Raw genomic sequence first — 17,143 nt, 5'->3', positions numbered from 1 at the left:
GCCTACAATTTTTTTCAAACATTATTTATATTGTACTTTGTATCTTCATCCGTATCATCAAGCTAATATAATTGTGAAATGACACTTGGAAAAGTGAACAATTTTCCTATGAGGGCGCTGTTCAAGTGGCACTATTACATAGCATTTTACATGAGTATGACTTGAAGAGGAGGCATCTTTCTTCTCTTGGTGGTGACACAGTATTGCCTATAATTTTTGCAAACATTATTTATCTTGTACTTTGTATCTTCATCCGTAACATCAAGCTAATATGATTGTATAAGGACACTTGGGCAAGTGAACAATTTGTCCAAGTGGCACTGTTACATAGCATTTTGCATGAGTATGATATCACCTATATTACCTCTTGCATAACTCTAGTGCATTGGCATTCTGTTTTTGTAAACATGCATCTATGCACATTTACCCATTTTTTATCTTTTGAAGTGGTCAACTCTGGATCCACCATATTCATGTCAAAGTGCAGCGGAGCGGAAGCGTAGGACTGAGAGAGAGAGAACGCAGAGAGAGAAGAGAGAGAAAGAGACAGTGGAAGATGAAGATCTGCTGTATAAAGTGTGCTGAATACAAAGATATGCAGATATATACACAGGCGCAGTGCGCTAGACTGCGTGTCTCCACCTCGACGATGCAACCTGCTGTTCACCTCGAAGTCCGCTGCAGTCTGCACTGTCTCCTGTCTGAAATCTGCGAACAGAGATGGAATCTGCACATTTCACCGGTCTGTAATCTGCGAGCAGAGAAGTGTAGGAGACTGCTGGGGATGTCGGCTATTTATAGCCAGAATCTGCCAAAAACAGGGCGCCAGAAATACCGTCGGCTGCTGCCTGCACAGATCGGACTGTCACGTGGCAGTCCGACTGTGCAGTCCGACTGCACCTGCCCTGCTGCCCCTGATCAGGCTGTGATCTCTCTAACATGCAGCCGACTGCCTGCACAGGTCGGACTGCCACGTGGCAGTCCGACTGCACACTGCTGCAGCAGTCCGACTGCACCTGCCCTGCTGCCCCTCATCAGGCTGTGATCTCTCTAACACCCCCTCTCAGAGCTTGGGCAAGGCAAAAGCCTGAGGGATCTGGAATGTCGCAGAAGTAGAGCCTGGGGAAGTGCCTTCGTAAACAAATCCGCAAGATTGTCCTCCGTCTTGCAGTACTCCACAGTGATGGTCTCATCCAGAAGCTTCTCTCTGATGAAGTGATACTCGATCTCTATGTGCTTCGTCCGGGCATGAAAAACAGGGTTCCGTGCCAAGGCAATGCAACTCTCATTGTCACATTGCAACAAAGTAGGACGAGTCTAGGGGCACCCAAGCTCCTCCAATAATCTCTGAAGCCACACAGCCTCACATGTGGTGGAAGACGCGGCCCGATACTCTGCCTCAATAGACGAAAGGGCTACCGTGGGCTACTTCTTGCTACTCCATGAGATAACACCTACACCCAAGGTAAAACAGTAACCTGTAGTAGACCGCCTGTGGTCCACATTACCCACCCAATCCGAGTTGCTCCAACCTGCAAGTACAAGAACTGAACCATCTGTCCCTGCGGGGTAATGAATCCCTAAATCAGACATCCACCTTAAATACCGAAGTATCCTCTGAGCAGCCTGCCAATGCACCATCTTAGGTTCACTCATGAACCCTGCCAAGAGCCCAATAGCAAAACAAAGATCAACCCTAGTATTGAGAAGCCAAATCAAGGACCCAATCAACCGACGATAGCGAGAAGCATCCACCAAAGGAGAAGCTGAATGGGAAGTGGCCTTCCAGTTCGGATCCATAGGAGTAGAAAGGGCCCGACAATCCTCCATCTCAAAAGACACCAAGAGCTCCTGTACATATCACTGTTGAGAGAGAAAGATCCCCCTCTGAGACTGATAAATCTCATGGCCCAAAAAGAAATGGAGTAGACCCAAGTCCGTCATCTGGAACGTCCGATGTAAAGCTGACTTCGTCTCTTGGACCTGCTGTGCATGATCACCTGTGACAATTAAATCATCAACATACAACACAAAAAGCACACAACCATCCTCGGAAGTGTGAACATACAGCTGCGGATCGGCCTTGGAACGCCGATATCCCAACTAAGACTGGAGGAACGAATCAATCTTCTCGTTCCATGCACGCGGAGCCTGCTTGAGGCCATACAAGGCCTTCTTCAACCTGTAGACTTTCCCATCTGAAGATCCAAAGCCAGGAGGCTGCTCAACATAGATCTCCTCCTTCAAATCACCATTGAGGAAGGCCGACTTCACATCCAACTCGTAAACAGGCCATCGCCTATGGCCAGCTAAGGCAAGAACAGCTCTAATGGTCGCCATACGAGCTGTGGGGGCAAAAGTATCATGACAATCAATCCCAGGGTGCTGTGCAAAACCTTTAGCAACAAGGCGAGCCTTGTGCTTATCCAAAGAACCATCGCTGAGGTATTTGGTCTTGAAGACCCACTTGACGCCAATCACCTTCTTATGCGGGGGGCGGGGCACGAGTGACCAAGTGTCATTCCTCTCAATAGCCTCCAACTCGGCTTCCATAGCTTTCTTCCATGGTGTGGACTGTAAAGCCTCCTTCACGGAGGTGGGCTCTCGATCCTGCATAACACGGGTCATCAAACAATAGTTAGAGCAAACAAGCTCCATAGAATGTGCCTGGTGCCTACGTGACCGCCGCGGACCATCCTGCGGTCCCCACTCCTCAGGAACCCCCTCCATTCCTGAATCATGGAGTGTGTCACGGGCCCATCGAGGAGGAGGCCGAACCTCCCCTCGTCTTTCTCCATCAGCGGAAGACTCCGGAATATCCACCAGTGGTAACTCCTCAAGGGTGACCGGTGGAACAGTAGACTCTGTGTCAGAAACAGAATCATAATCAAAAGGCACAGGCTCCAGTGGAACTGTAGAAGGAACCCAACTCTCCCCTGGATCTCCAAGAACGGGATGCTCCTCACCCGTTGAAATAGCCGGAACCTCCACAAACCGCACATCGCGGCTAGTGTACACATCCCGCTTGACGGGATCATACAATCGATAGGCTGGGGACTGGGAGCTGTAGCCAACAAATACCTGTCTTCGGGAAGCTGCTTCAAATTTATCACGGTGAGCCTTGGGAATGTGAACATAGGCATCACACCCAAAGACCCGGAAGTAAGAAACATCTGGCTTCGTCCCAAAATAAGCCTCAAACGGGGTCATCCCTTCCACGGCCGGAGTAGAGGATCGATTAAGGATGTGGACTGCAGTAGCCACAGCCTCGACCCACAGAACCTGAGGGGTCTGTCGGTGCTCCATCATGGTGCGCGCCCTCTCAATCACACTGCGGTTCTTCCGTTCAAGAATGCCATTTTCTTGAGGAGTATTGGTATTGGCAAACTCCTGGTGAATTCCTTTATCTGCACAAAACCGAGCAAACTCATTAGAAACAAATTCACCGCCCTTGTCGGAACGCAAGGTCTTCAACGTCCGGCCCGATCGGTTCTCCTCAAAGAGAAGCCAATCCTTGAAGTGGGAGAAAGCTTCTGACTTTAATGCCAAAAAGTAGGCCCATGTCATCCTGCTATAGTCATCTACGATCAGCATGAAGTACGAGCTCCCACGTAAGGACTCATTCCTCATAGGGCCACATAGATCCGTAGATACAAGCTCCATCGGTGAAGTAGACCGCCGCGAAGCTGTGTGGGGAATGTCATCTCTATGCTGCTTTCCCCGAATGCAGGAGACACATGGCTGCTGGCTCACCACTATATCCGGCAACCCTCGAACAAGCTGTCCACGTGACGCCCTCCGAAGATAATCATAGTTCAGGTGACCAAACCGAGCATGCCATAACTCTAACTGTGACTGAGAGGTAAGAAGAAGAGTAGAGAGGGCGGTGGAAGACTTCAATTTATAAATGCCGTTCTCCTCATATCCGGATGATAGAACCTTCCTCGATCCACGATCAAGGACTGGCACCGTAGTACTGTCAAACTCCACCAAAAGGCCAAGAGAGCAAATCTTATGAACTGACAGGAGATAGTACCCTAAGCCTGGTACATGCAAAACCTCTGAGGTATGGGTATCACCTCGTCCATCTGGAATAAGCTGCATCTTACCCCGACCTGCTATAGATACTGAAGAGCTATCTCCAATGAGAATCTGCCCACGCGAGGGTCGCAACTGGGCAACACCATCTGATGAAGAAGTCATGTGCCGGGAGGCACCACTATCAACGATCCACTCTCGAGCCTGGGGAGCCGTCATCGCAGCATCAGAAGCATTCGGTGAAGCGTCCTCAATGACAGCTAGATGAAGAAATGCAGTTGATGAGGGTGCAGCCACCGCTCCAGAATCCTTGGTGTCCTTCTTGTTGGTGTCCTTCTTGTCTTTGTCAGGGCAATCCTTCTTCCAATGGCCAGTCTTTCCACAAATATGGCATGTGGATTCTTAGTCCTTGTCCTTCTTGGACTTGTTATCCCCCTTCTTCTTCTTTTGGTCCTTCCCCTTCTTCTGAGAGGCTTGACCTGTCAACGCCTCCGACTTGGAAGCATTCTGTCCCTTTAGCTGTTCCTCTTGGTCCAAGACCATAGGAACCAACTCTTCCCACCGAAGAGTAGACTCTCGCCCTGAAGCAATAAGGGCAGAGTAGAATGTACCGAATCGTGGCGGCAACTAGGACAATAGTGTGATCGCCATGTCTTCGGAGGAAATCGGCTTCCCCGCATTCTGAACCTGCATCTGAAGCTGCCTTAGCTTGTTGATATGCTCCCGCAGCGAAGAAGACTTGTTTACGGACAGAGTCCGCATCTGAACCTCCAAAGAAACCCTCTTTATAAGGGTCATCCGATTGTACATCTGATCAAGCTCCAGCCATATCTCCCGAGCCACCGTCAAGTGCTCGATGTGAGCGATCACGGCTGTAGTACATGATAGAAACAGAAAGGAACGAATCCTTGCATTCAGTTTGTCCCAATGAGACTGAGCCTTGGCCAACTCCGCCCGAGCATCGAAAGAGAGTTTGGACTCATCTCTTACCGAGGGCCGGTCGATCTCCTGTACCAGCTCCACCAAATCATAGGACTCAAGAATGGCCAACATCATGACACGCCAAATGCGGTAGTTGTCGCCGTCGAGCTTCTGATCTGCAAGAAGAGCCGGTAAGACAAGCACCTTCCGGTCCATAATCGACTGGAACTCCAAGTCAATCTCTGTAGATATCTTCACCTGTAATGCCTTCAAAAACACAAAAGCAGCCCCCTCTGACTGTGAAAACTCAGTCTACTAAGGCTCTTCCGCGTCCTGAACCTTCTTCACTTGCCGGAGGCAATGAAAAAGTAAAACCTGCACTTGTAGACTGAAAACTCAAACTTCCTCCGCGTTAAACAGCAGTAAACAACAGCAAATCCACCACCTGGACTCCTTTCCTGCGCGCCCACACTCGCTTCAGTCTTGTTCCAAGGCGCAGCCCTCCTGTCTGCCCTCAAACGCAAAAAACGCAAATTTGTGTCGCGATAGAAACTCCTCTTCGGGTTGATTCTACGCTCAGTCAGCCCTCAAACACTGCTCTGATACCATGTCAGAGTGCAGCGGTGCGGAAGCGTAGGACTGAGAGAGAGAGAACGCAGAGAGAGAAGAGAGAGAAAGAGACAGTGGAAGATGAAGATCTGCTGTATAAAGTGTGCTGAATACAAAGATATGCAGATATATACACGGGCGCAGTGCGCTGGACTGCGTGTCTCCACCTCGACGATGCAACTTGCTGTTCACCTCGAAGTCCGTTGCAGTCTGCACTGTCTCCTGTCTGAAATCTACGAACAGAGACGGAATCTGCGTGTGTCACCGGTCTATAATCTACGAGCAGAGAAGTGTAGGAGACTGCTGGGGATGTCGGCTATTTATAGCCAGAATCTGCCAAAAACAGGGCACCAGAAATACCCTGTCGGCTGCATTAAATGCAGCCGACTGCCTGCACAGGTCGGACTGCCACGTGGCAATCCCGCAGTCTGACTCTGCAGTCCGACTGCACCTACCCTACTGCCCCTGATCAGGCTGTGATCTCTCTAACAATTCATAGCATTGCACATGGCAATCTCCCTTGCTTGCTTAGCTTCGCTAGCTTGCTTTCCACAAATCTTTTTTGTCTCTCCACATACCCACCATATTTGCTTCATACACCCTTGGCCTATTCTTTCATCATCAATACCCAGTAGTGGTAGGAATAGCTTGCTTATTTTGTGAAGATCTTGGGTCTTACCATTAGTCTCCCATCTGTTACATAATTGACCACAACCTATCTTTTACACAAACACTCAAAAAAGCAAACAAACAAAACAAAAGAGAAAAAGTTCACTGTGATTCCATCTGCCTTTGCAGAACTTTATAGGCCACTGGACAACTGACATGCACCCTTTGTCCAATACCTTGGCCTCTTTAGGATGCCATCGCCTCTATAGCCGCAGTACACCACTGGGCAACCACCGTGCACTCTTCGTCCCATGTCCTGACTGCCTTGGGGTAAAAAAACCAAAACCACAAAAACAAACAAAACTTTGGGTTGGCCTTCCTTTCTAGCTCAATTTTTGGGCGTGAGAGGGGGTATTGAGCTAAAATATACATTACATACTAAATTAGCCTCTTGAACAGCCCCAAAAACACTTAATTAATGAAAATCCCAAAACGGGACACAATTCAAGAGGCTTTAAAGCAAGGAGAGGTTCGAGATCCTAAAACTTCCTATAAATAAGTAGGCTGCCCTCCCTTCATTTCAATCTCCTTTTTTAGGTTTCATGTCTTCTAGCTTCATTGCCTACACCCCGATCACAAAGGATATCTAAGCCAAAGTTGCTTGACCTTGTCTACACCCATTTGGGCCCGTTTCCAACCTTCATCACATAGTCCACATCTCTCACAGCTACTGTCTCAGCCATGACTGCTACTACTGTTTACTAACCTGCTATTGCCAACTGCCACATAGCACATCTATTGTTGCGTTTGTACTTGCTGGCTACTATCCTGCCCAGACAGCTGCAAAATTTATTGTGTTTGCCATAGCAAGCTACCAGGTCATCATCTTGATCTACGTTTTTATGTAGCTTGTCGTACAGGCTACAGTATCATCAGCATTCATTTATTCATGTAGATCTTCGTTGTGTTCATTGCCTATGAGTTACCCTAACCCTAACTGTGTTTTGTTGAGTTTATGCTTTGTCATACACTCTCATTTATGTTTCTGCATTAGGGTATTTTTTCACAATATGCACAAGAGGATACAATAGATCATTGCTCTTAATCTACTACTTGTATTGTTTATCTCCAAGCACTTGTAACTTATGGTCTCATAGGTCATTTTGGCCTCTTGGGGAGGTTAATCTCTCTCTCTCTCTCTCTCTCTCTCTCTCTCTCTCTCTTTTTCGTAAATCTCTCTCTCTCTCTCTCTCTCTCTCTCTCTCTCTCTCTCTCTCAACGAAAAAAAAGAGAGGTGGAAGCTGACCTTTCCAGCTGATTTTGATCCAAGACTGGGGATTGCATTATTCAAATGCGTCTCAGATAAACAGTTTCCCAGCTCTTGGGAAATCGCGGAAACCACCTCCGGGCGTGATGCTTTAAGGTTGAGCGCTGCTGCCGAAGATGAGGCAGACGCCATGGGAGGACGCATTCTCTGATAAGCGACTGCTGTGCGCCTTTCCAATGAAAGGGAGGGGAGGCATTGGAGGCCGTACATGAACGCCCGGTCCTTGCACGACAAGGAGCTTGCTCGCGCCATGATTACCCTCTCCCCCAGGGCTCCAATAATTTCACTGCGGTTAAAACCTTTGCTTTTGCTCTCGAACCCGCATTTCTCTGTTTACAGCCCCAATATTTTCACTACGCTCGAATTTATTTTTATTTTTATTTTTTACCTCTGTTCCTTTCTTTTAATGCGTATAAATAATTTGATATTTCTATCAGAGATAAATACATCGCATCGGTTACGCTACTGTGCGCAAAAGGAGCTTTGTTCTTGTTGGGCCTCCCCAAGCCCCACTACCGTGTAGTGTGTAGGGTTTACTCTCCTTAAGAAAAAGTAAAAATTAAAAATAAAATATTGTGCATGAACACAGATATAAAGTTAAAGACGAAAGAGGAAACAATTGCAATCCATAGCATCACAATGTGAGAGAGCATCACAATGAACACAGATATAAAGTTAAAGACAAAAGAGGAAACAATTGCAATCCATGGCATCACAATGTGAGAGAGCATGAATTTGTTTGCACCCTTAGAGTTCTTCTACATATGGTGTGTCTCACCCTCCTCTTGTTATCTCTTGATTTGGTCATGCCAAGAACCCCAAATTCACTACCCATTATAGGTCTTTCTACCTTCCATGTGTCCTAGCGAGCATGACACCTCTCCCCTTGAGGGGAAAGGTGTTGCAAAACAATCACCCCCCCTTGGTTCCCCTTTGGCATTCTAACCTTCTTCCGTTGGTTGCATGCCTCCTCTATCTAGGTCCAAATTTTCACCACTTATGTGGCAACATTGTCTTCTTCTTCTTTAACTTCGAGGTGTTGTGAGCTTATTGAATTTCTCTCAGTGTGAGAAAAGAGAACACAACAAAAGACAATAAATATTTTAGCAAGTGATGAACAAAGAATCTGAAAAATCAAAAACCTTTGATTATTATGTTCTCTAATTGGTCACGCTAATGGATTTTGGACTAAAGCTGTAAAGATAGTGGTACATTTGATCAATAGGTCTCCTAATGAGTCATTAGATGGTAAGATACTAGAGAACATACGGTCTAGTGAGAGACATAGTTATGATCATTATGTGTTTTTAGGTAGAAGGCATTTATGCATATATCTAGGGATAAGCAAAGTATGCTTAATCTTAAGTTTCAAAAATGCATTTTTCTTGGCTATGGAGAGTTAAGTGAAATGGGATATTGCTTGTGAAATCTTGCATCTAGAAGAGTAGCATGCAACCATGATGTCATCTTTAATGAGGATAGTATACATAAGTAGTCAATCAAAATGGTTGAGATCCACTAAGTGGTATTTCAAGAGAATGGACAGTTAGCACATGAGAAGATTATACAATCTATTCCACATAATGTAGGGCTTAGATAGCTAGCAAATGCTAAGGTGGAAGTGCCACGTGGGATGGTAGATAGCCTCGTGTCTTACAAAGTAAATAGGTGGGATAGCTAGAGGCTCATATTGAGCTAGTTTTATGTAGGTCTATGAGGGCTTCTAAATTATGTCTAGACTTTATCTATGAGTCACAAATTATAGTAAGTCTTATGCGAATGCTATGACTAGGGATGACAATCAGAAGCGGTAGAGGGCTATGCAATTGGAGATGGATCCTTTGAAATAAAATGTTACATGGGAGTTAGTCTCTTTGCATAAGCGCAAACATGCATTGCCATGTAAGTGGATCTATAAGCTAAAGGTATCTTCATCTGATGCATTGCCTAAGACAAGGCAAGATTGGTGGCCCAAGGATTTAAGTAGGAGAATGGGATTGATTTTGATGAGATATTCTCATCGGTAGTCAAGATGACCACCCTTCGTAGGATTCTTGTGATCCCATTCTTTTTCTTTTTTGAAGTGACATGTAGTGATAGTGGGATGGAGGCCTTTCCTTAATATATAGTGTAGATATGTTTATATATATGGTTGATGTGTTTTAATAGTATATGTGCATTTGTACGTGGTTTTTAGTATGTATATACATTGCATAAACATGTGCAACCATTAAAATTGGTATCTCATCTCATATGTTCATTAAAAAAAGAAATTTAACTCTCTTTTATGATGTATTGCTTGTAGTTGGTGGATAGCTTTATATTTGGTATTCCCTCCTATTTTGCCCTTGTTTTGATTGAGTTTGGGGACTGATTTGCAATTATTTATAGCAGCCCATTCTCTTGTACTTTGCATTGATATATCGTCATTATGGATGGTTCTTCAAATTATAGTACTATTTTTAATATTGAAAAGCTTGATGGTACAAATTTCACCTATTGGAAGACATTTGTATGGTAGCTATTGATCCAAAAGAGATAGATTAGGCCATTAAAAATCAAGAGTGTAAAGCCCAAAGGCATGGATTAGGATGATTGGGATAAGTTGGATGAGATATGTAAATTCACCTCTTGTTGTCATTATCTAAACATATTCACTTCAATGTTGTTGCATTTGAGGATAATACCTAATAGTTATGGAAAAAGATATGCAATCTTTATGACAAGCAAAATCCTCTATCTCCAAATGTATTGGTTGAAAGAGCTTATGGACCTCGCAATGTGTGATTGGCCTTTCCATAATTCAAATGTCATTGAAAAATAAAGAATAAAGTGGGCGCCCACTACCTGTAGGGTACATGTGTGCGAGTAACCAATACACCGTGCGGATACTGTCAATGTAAATAATACATGGGCAAATAGGCACATGCACCTTTACCCCTAATAACCTCCCAATTAAAGGTGAATGTGCTCCTAGTGAGGAGAGAATAATAATAATAAGTGATAAAGTACAAGTGCACATAGAGTATAATAGAATGAGAAAAGACATCATCTCATCTAATGCCCATCAACTTCCTAATAAGGAAGGCAAAATGCTCTACTGAGAGATGGGCGGATTTACAGGATTTTGGTTAGTTGAGATCTTGACAAGCTCAATGGACTTGGTCCAATAACCTCTCTAATAAAGTGGTAATGCACCTCAATGTGCTTCATTTTCACATGAAAGACCAAATTCTTGGCTAATGGAATAGTACTCATAGAATTCAAATGCAGTGTAGGGACCACATCAATAATGCCAAGGTCTACCATTCTAACCAGAGAGCCTCCTTGCAAGCCTCAATGGTGGTTACAATATACCGTGCCTTTGTAGCAGATAGGGCCGTGAATTTTTGCACCCTAGACATCCAAGAAATTCCAGCAAAGGTGAAGACATAGCAAGAGATGGGTTCCCTACTGTCCTCATGTCTTGCATAATTAGAGTTAGTGTGCTCCATGACTCCTGTATCTTGGCCACAATAACAGATGCACATAGCTAATGTACCCTTTAAGTATCTCATGATACCCTTGACAACATCCCAATGCCATCTACCAGGTGTAACCATATAGTGTGCCACAACTCCCACTGCAAATGCTATGTCACGATGAGTGGCTATCATGGTATATATCAAACTGCCCACTGTGGATGCATAAGAGAACTTAGCCATCTTGGATTGTTGCTCATCAAATTGCAGACAATTGGTCTAACTAACCTTCACATGAGAAGGTAAAGGACAACTAGTAGGCTTAATATCATGCAAATGAAACCACTCAAGGACCTTTTGGATGTACTTCTTTTGTGACAAGTAAAGGAGCCCATTAGAGTGATTGTGCATAATGTGCATCCCAAGAATATGTGAGGCATGTCCCATGTCCTTCATCTCAAAGATCTTCTTAAGATGACCTTTCAAGGCATCCAGTGCATCATGAGCACTCCTAGCAATGCATTGAGTATCAAAATCATAAGGTTGCCATCATGAGCCTTCTTTGTGTATAAACACAGATCCATTGTCAAGATTGTGGGAGAGAAGGAAGGAGTCTCACTTGTAGCTTTCTTGCTTGCACAATGGGGGAATACACACAAGGGTGGAGGCTGAAAACAGTTTTCCTCTTCTTAGTTGTGTAAGCCAAAAAGAACTCTTGTACAAAGAAATAGAAGAACCCTATAAATGGGTCTCAAACCAAACTCAACTAACTAAGGTGGCATACTAACTGAGCCACGAACTAGAGTAGATAAGGATAGCTGTCATGTAGCTATTATTCATCGGCGGTGTACCAACCGCGTCTACAACTGACAAGTCGGTGACATAAATGCACAACGGTCACCCTGGCATATCACGAGTGGAGCTCGATATCTCAACACTCCCCCTCGAGCTCAATCCCAATTCCTGCACACCAAGCAGGTCTCTGAACTTGCGCAGCTTCTTTGCGCCCAATGCCTTCGTGAATATGTCAGTTACCTGATCCTCTGTGCTAACATAAACTAGATCAATAAGACCTAGTAAAACCCTCTCTCGCACATAGTGATAATGCACCTCAATGTGCTTTGTTCTAGCATGATAGACTGGGTTATTTGCCAAGTGTATACTACTCATGTTGTCACAATAAATGACAACTGGCCCATCTGTAGACTGATGCATATCATAAAGTAGCTTATGCAACCAAGCTACCTCACATGCAGCCATTGTTGCACCCCTGTACTCAGCCTCTGTGCTCGACAAGGCAATTGTAGGCTGTTTCTTGCTGCTCCAAGTGACTGCAACACTCCCAAAAGAGAACACATATCCACTGGTAGATCGTCTATCAGAAATACTACCAGCCCAATCAGCATCAGTGTATCCATGCAACTGTATCTGAACCCCAGTCTCATAAAATAGTCCATACTGCAATGTGGACTTCACATACCTGAGTATGCGTCTAGCCGCATCCAAATGTGGTTTCCTTGGAGCCTGCATAAACTGACTTACCAATCCAATAGCATAGCTCAAATCTGGCCTGGTAATAGTCATATAAATCAAACTTCCTACTATGCGTCTGTACATAGTAGGGTCTTCTAGAAGCTCACCTGCATCTGTGCTCAGCTTCACATTCTGCTCCAAAGGAACTGAAATAGGCTTACAGCCTGTCATCCCATATTTGGACAGCATGTCCAATCCATACTGCCTCTGCAAGAGTTGTATCCCACTTGGTGATCTAATCACCTCAATGCCCAAGAAATAACGCAGCTCTCCCAAATCCTTCATCTCAAACTTTTGCTTCAATAGCATTTTCACATGAAGGATATCTTCATCACTATCACCTGTCATAATCAAATCATCAACATAAATGACAAGTAGCATAATACATTTCTCTGTTTTTCTCACATAAAGTGAGAAATCTGCCTTGGAAATCTGAAAGCCAATAGTGACAAGATACTGTCCTATCTTGTCAGACCATGCTCTAGGTGCTTGCTTCAAGCCATACAAGGCTTTCTTCAACCTGCAAACAAGCTCAGGATGAACAGCATGCACATAACCTGGTGGCTGCTCCATATAGACCTCTTCTTGCAAATCACCATGCAAGAAGGCATTCTTTACATCCATCTGATATAAAGACCATCCCTTTGATGCAGCCATAGCAATGACTGCTCTTACGGTTGCCATCCTTGCAACCGGACTGAATGTTTCTTCATAGTCAATGCCATATGTTTGTGCATACCCCTTGACTACTGATCTTGCCTTGTATCTGTTCACAGAACCATCTGCATTGTGCTTTACCTTATAAACCCACTTACAACCAATTGCAATCTTACCTTTAGGCAAAGGTACCAATTCCCATGTAGCATTTTCTTCCAAGGCATCCATTTCTTCATCCATGGCTTTCTTCCATTTTTCTTTTCCCATGGCTTGCTCAAAAGAAGTGGGTTCTGGTTCCTGTATCACTTTGACCATATATGCATAGTGAATGGCTGTAAATCCATCATATTTCAGCCTATCCACAGGATACCTAGCTCTCGTAGACCTGCGCAAAGTAGGTTCACTCCCAGGTGCTCTCAAAACATCCCTGGTCTTCCTTACTCCAGGTGTAACAATAGAAGGAATACCCAACTCATCATCAATGCTCTGTTCTGAGCCACTAGATTCACCATCCACATAAGAGTGACCTGCATTCACATCAAACATGGGCTGATCAACCTTCTCTTTTCCTTTTCATGATACCTTCATATCACTATCTGCATTGCTTTGAGAAGATTCTCCTGATCTCAATCTGCCTGTCCATGGCGAAGAATGTGAACCACTGCTAGAGGACGCTCCAGGTCTACTAATATTTTGTGACTGCTGCTGTGAATTCTGTGCAGCATTACCATTTTGTGCATCTACATCATCAATCACATTTACTGGTTTATACCAGCTACTCATCTCATCAAAAACAATATCTCTGCTCACTGTAAACTTACGAGTAGAAGGGTTATAGCATCTATACCCTTTTTGCTGCAGAGAGTAACCAATAAAGATGCACTTCTCAGCTTTTGGATCCAACTTGGATCTCAACTCATCTGGCACATGTACATAGGCAATGCAGCCAAAAATTTTCAAATGAGAAATATCTGGTTTCCTACCAGTATACCTCTCCTCTGGAGTCATTCCATGTATTGCTGCAGTGGGAGTCTTGTTCATTATGTAGAGTGCTGTAGCAACTGCTTCAGCCCAATAAAAATCTGGCAGGTCTTTTTCATTGAGCATGGCACGAGATACCTCTCCAATATGCCTGTTTTTTCTTTCTGCAATTCCATTTTGCTGTGGGGTATGACTGCATGAATATTGCTGCTTTATGCCATGCTCCTGCAGGAATCTTGCAAACTCATTTGAGAGGTACTCTCCCCCTCCATCTGACCTTAGGCATTTTATCTGCAGGCCTGTTTCTTTTTCAACCATAGCTTTAAGAGTTTTGAAATGCCCAAAAACTTCACTTTTCTTTTTCATAAAATACACCCAAACTTTTCTACTATAGTCATAAATAAAAATGACAAAATAATGACAGCCTCCAAGAGATGCAGCTTTAGTAGTCCACACATCAGACTGGATTAATTCCAATGGCTTCTCACTCTCTTGAACATGTCTAGGAAATGGTTTCCTTGCCTGTTTTCCAAACTGACAGGCTTCACATACCTTATGCATTTCTGCAACCTTGAATTTGGGCAATCCTGCAACAATATTTTGGGCCTGCATTGATTTAAGTCGCTGTACATTAACATGACCAATGCGTTTATGCCAGATATCAATATCTGCAACTACATCGGTCCCATGTGCAAACATTGCTGCACTCAATTCAGACATGTCTGCATCCAATGTAAACATTCTGCCCTTCTTCTTTCCTTTTGCTATCAAGCGACCTTTATTTTTCATATCCTCAACAAAGTATCCATGAGGATTAAATCTGACCTACAAGCCCTGCTCAACCATTTGACCAACAGAAACCAGATTCTTGGTAATATTTGGGACATGAAATACATCGGACATGTATTTCTTTTTTCCATCTTGCATAGACAAAGGAATTTTTCCAATCTGCACAATAGGATGTGCAGTATCATCACTAGTCTCCACAAATCCTGGTTTTTCCATTTTCCTTGCATCCTCCATCCATTCTGCATGACCTGTCATGTGGTTTGATGCACCTGAGTCAACATACCATACATCATTGCTTTCTTCTGCACTTGTTACAGAATTGTTCATGTGCTGCACCATAAACAAATGCTCATTTCTGTCATCACCCTGTCTACTAGAAGATGCATAATTCCCTTGTTGCAGTTTCCCATTCATGATGTCATTCTGCTTTTTATAGCAGTCTTTAGCCATATGACCCATTTTACCACAGTAGTAGCATTCAACATTACTATTTGCATTTTGGCCTCTTTGCCATTCACCATGACCTCTTTGGCTCCCCCTGCCTCTAGAGTTACCACGTCCTCCTCCATAGGATTGGTTTTCTTGAGTTTGCTGCATATTCTGATTTCTGCCACGGCCTCCAAATCGGCCTCCTCTACCTCTGCCTCTACCTCTTCCAGCATTTGAGTAGAAGACAGCTTCTTTTGAAGTTCCTCCTGAAGAAGATGCACCACCATTTCTCTGCTCCTCAGAAATTAGAAGAGCAATCAACTCCTCAAAATCAGGAAATCTTTCACTGACGGAAATGGATGTTCGGAACTGTGCATAATCCTTTCCTAGACCATTCAAGGTCACTGAGACTAAATCATCATCTTCCACTGGCGACCCAATGGAAGCAAGTGCATCTGCAATCTTCTTCACCTTCATGTGGTAGTCATTGATGCTCATACTTTCTCTTTGCACATTGTGCAACTCTTGCTTGAGCTGCATTTTCCTGGCTTGCGTATTTGTGCTATACATTTTTGACAAAGTATCCCATGCCTCCTTTGGCGTACTTGCATCTTGAATATGCACAATCATAGAGTCTGAAATGCTGATAGACAGCCAGTACATAACTTTCCTGGCTCTCTCATGCCATGCTTTAAATGCCTGCATTTGCTGTTGATTGGGAACATCAGGAAGAACTGGTTATTCTTCATTTCCTGCAACAAATTCCCAATATCCTTTTCCCATAAGGAAATTCGTCATTCTAAACTTCCATGCTTGGAAGTTATTCTTGTCAAGCTTTTAAGTGACAATCTGTGAAAGAGAATCAGATGCCATTACAGAACACTACAAAAAATTCTGTCACTGCAAAAAACACAGCTTCACCCTCACAAGGGAAAATCTGCAAAACTGGCGAAAGTGGTATTTGACCACACAGTCACTTCCTAGTGACGATTTTGCATCAACAGGCAACATGGATGATTCTGTAACTCCCAATGTCTCTGCGCACAAGCATACGATGCAATTTCTACAGTAACTTTTCACCGACCTGTAGAACAGTTGGCTGCACAGCATAAAACTGGGCCTTTTCCTGAGTGCGTGCAGAAAACTTCCACCTCCAAAACAGGCCCCGAAATGGCCTCAAATCAAAAAATACTGCCCTTTTGCTTCACCGCGAAGGGCGTCTCAACCTGAGACAATGCACTCTTGCAATTTCCGACTGTGCTACCTGTAGAGATTTGCTCCCAAAACAGAAAATGAAAGCACCACTGCTCCTCTTACCAGAACACCGCGAGCTTGGCTTGCTTTCTTGAGCTTCTTACCACGAATAAGGCTCTGATACCATGTCAAGATTGTGGGAGAGAAGGAAGGAGTCTCACTTGTAGCTTTCTTGCTTGCACAATGGGGGAATACACACAAGGGTGGAGGCTGAAAACAATTTTCCTCTTCTTAGTTGTGTAAGCCAAAAAGAACTCTTGTACAAAGAAATAGAAGAATCCTATAAATGGGTCTCAAACCAAACTCAACTAACTAAGGTGGCATACTAACTGAGCCACGAACTAGAGTAGATAAGGATAGCTGTCATGTAGCTATTATTCATGGGCGGTGTACCAACCGCGTCTACAACTGACAAGTCGGTGACATAAATGCACAACGGTCACCCTGGCATGTCACAAGTGGAGCTCGATATCTCAACATCCATGTCATTGCAAGAATATCTTCGTGAATGCATAAAATCATCAAACTTGCAATA

General features: G+C 44.1%; 1 protein-coding gene across 7 annotated transcripts in view; it reads right to left on the bottom strand.

Moving 5' to 3' along the window:
• The window catches only part of PUR7 (purin 7), a 114,896-nt gene extending 107,054 nt beyond the window's left edge, over positions 1–7,842 (bottom strand). For 5 of the 7 annotated variants that reach the window (XR_015689500.1, XR_015689499.1, XM_087671657.1 and 2 more), the window contains exon 1: positions 7,484–7,839. Coding sequence is in view for 4 of the 7 variants with exons in the window: in XM_087671657.1 (XP_087527783.1) it covers positions 7,484–7,756 (273 nt within the window). In the remaining 3 variants the exon portion in view is untranslated. Of the gene's footprint in view, positions 1–7,483 lie in introns of all 7 variants that reach the window. The other 2 variants (XR_015689501.1, XM_087671658.1) reach the window with 2 other exon arrangements.
• Between the last annotated feature and the right edge of the window lie 9,301 nt (positions 7,843–17,143).

This window comes from Lygodium microphyllum, chromosome 29 (genome assembly GCF_053477565.2).
Source record: "Lygodium microphyllum isolate KBCC chromosome 29, Lygodium_microphyllum_v1.1.10, whole genome shotgun sequence".
NCBI classification, from domain to species: Eukaryota; Viridiplantae; Streptophyta; class Polypodiopsida; order Schizaeales; family Lygodiaceae; genus Lygodium; species Lygodium microphyllum.
The sequence above is the reverse complement of the archived record's forward strand: the minus strand, read 5'-3'. Positions and strand labels throughout refer to the sequence as shown.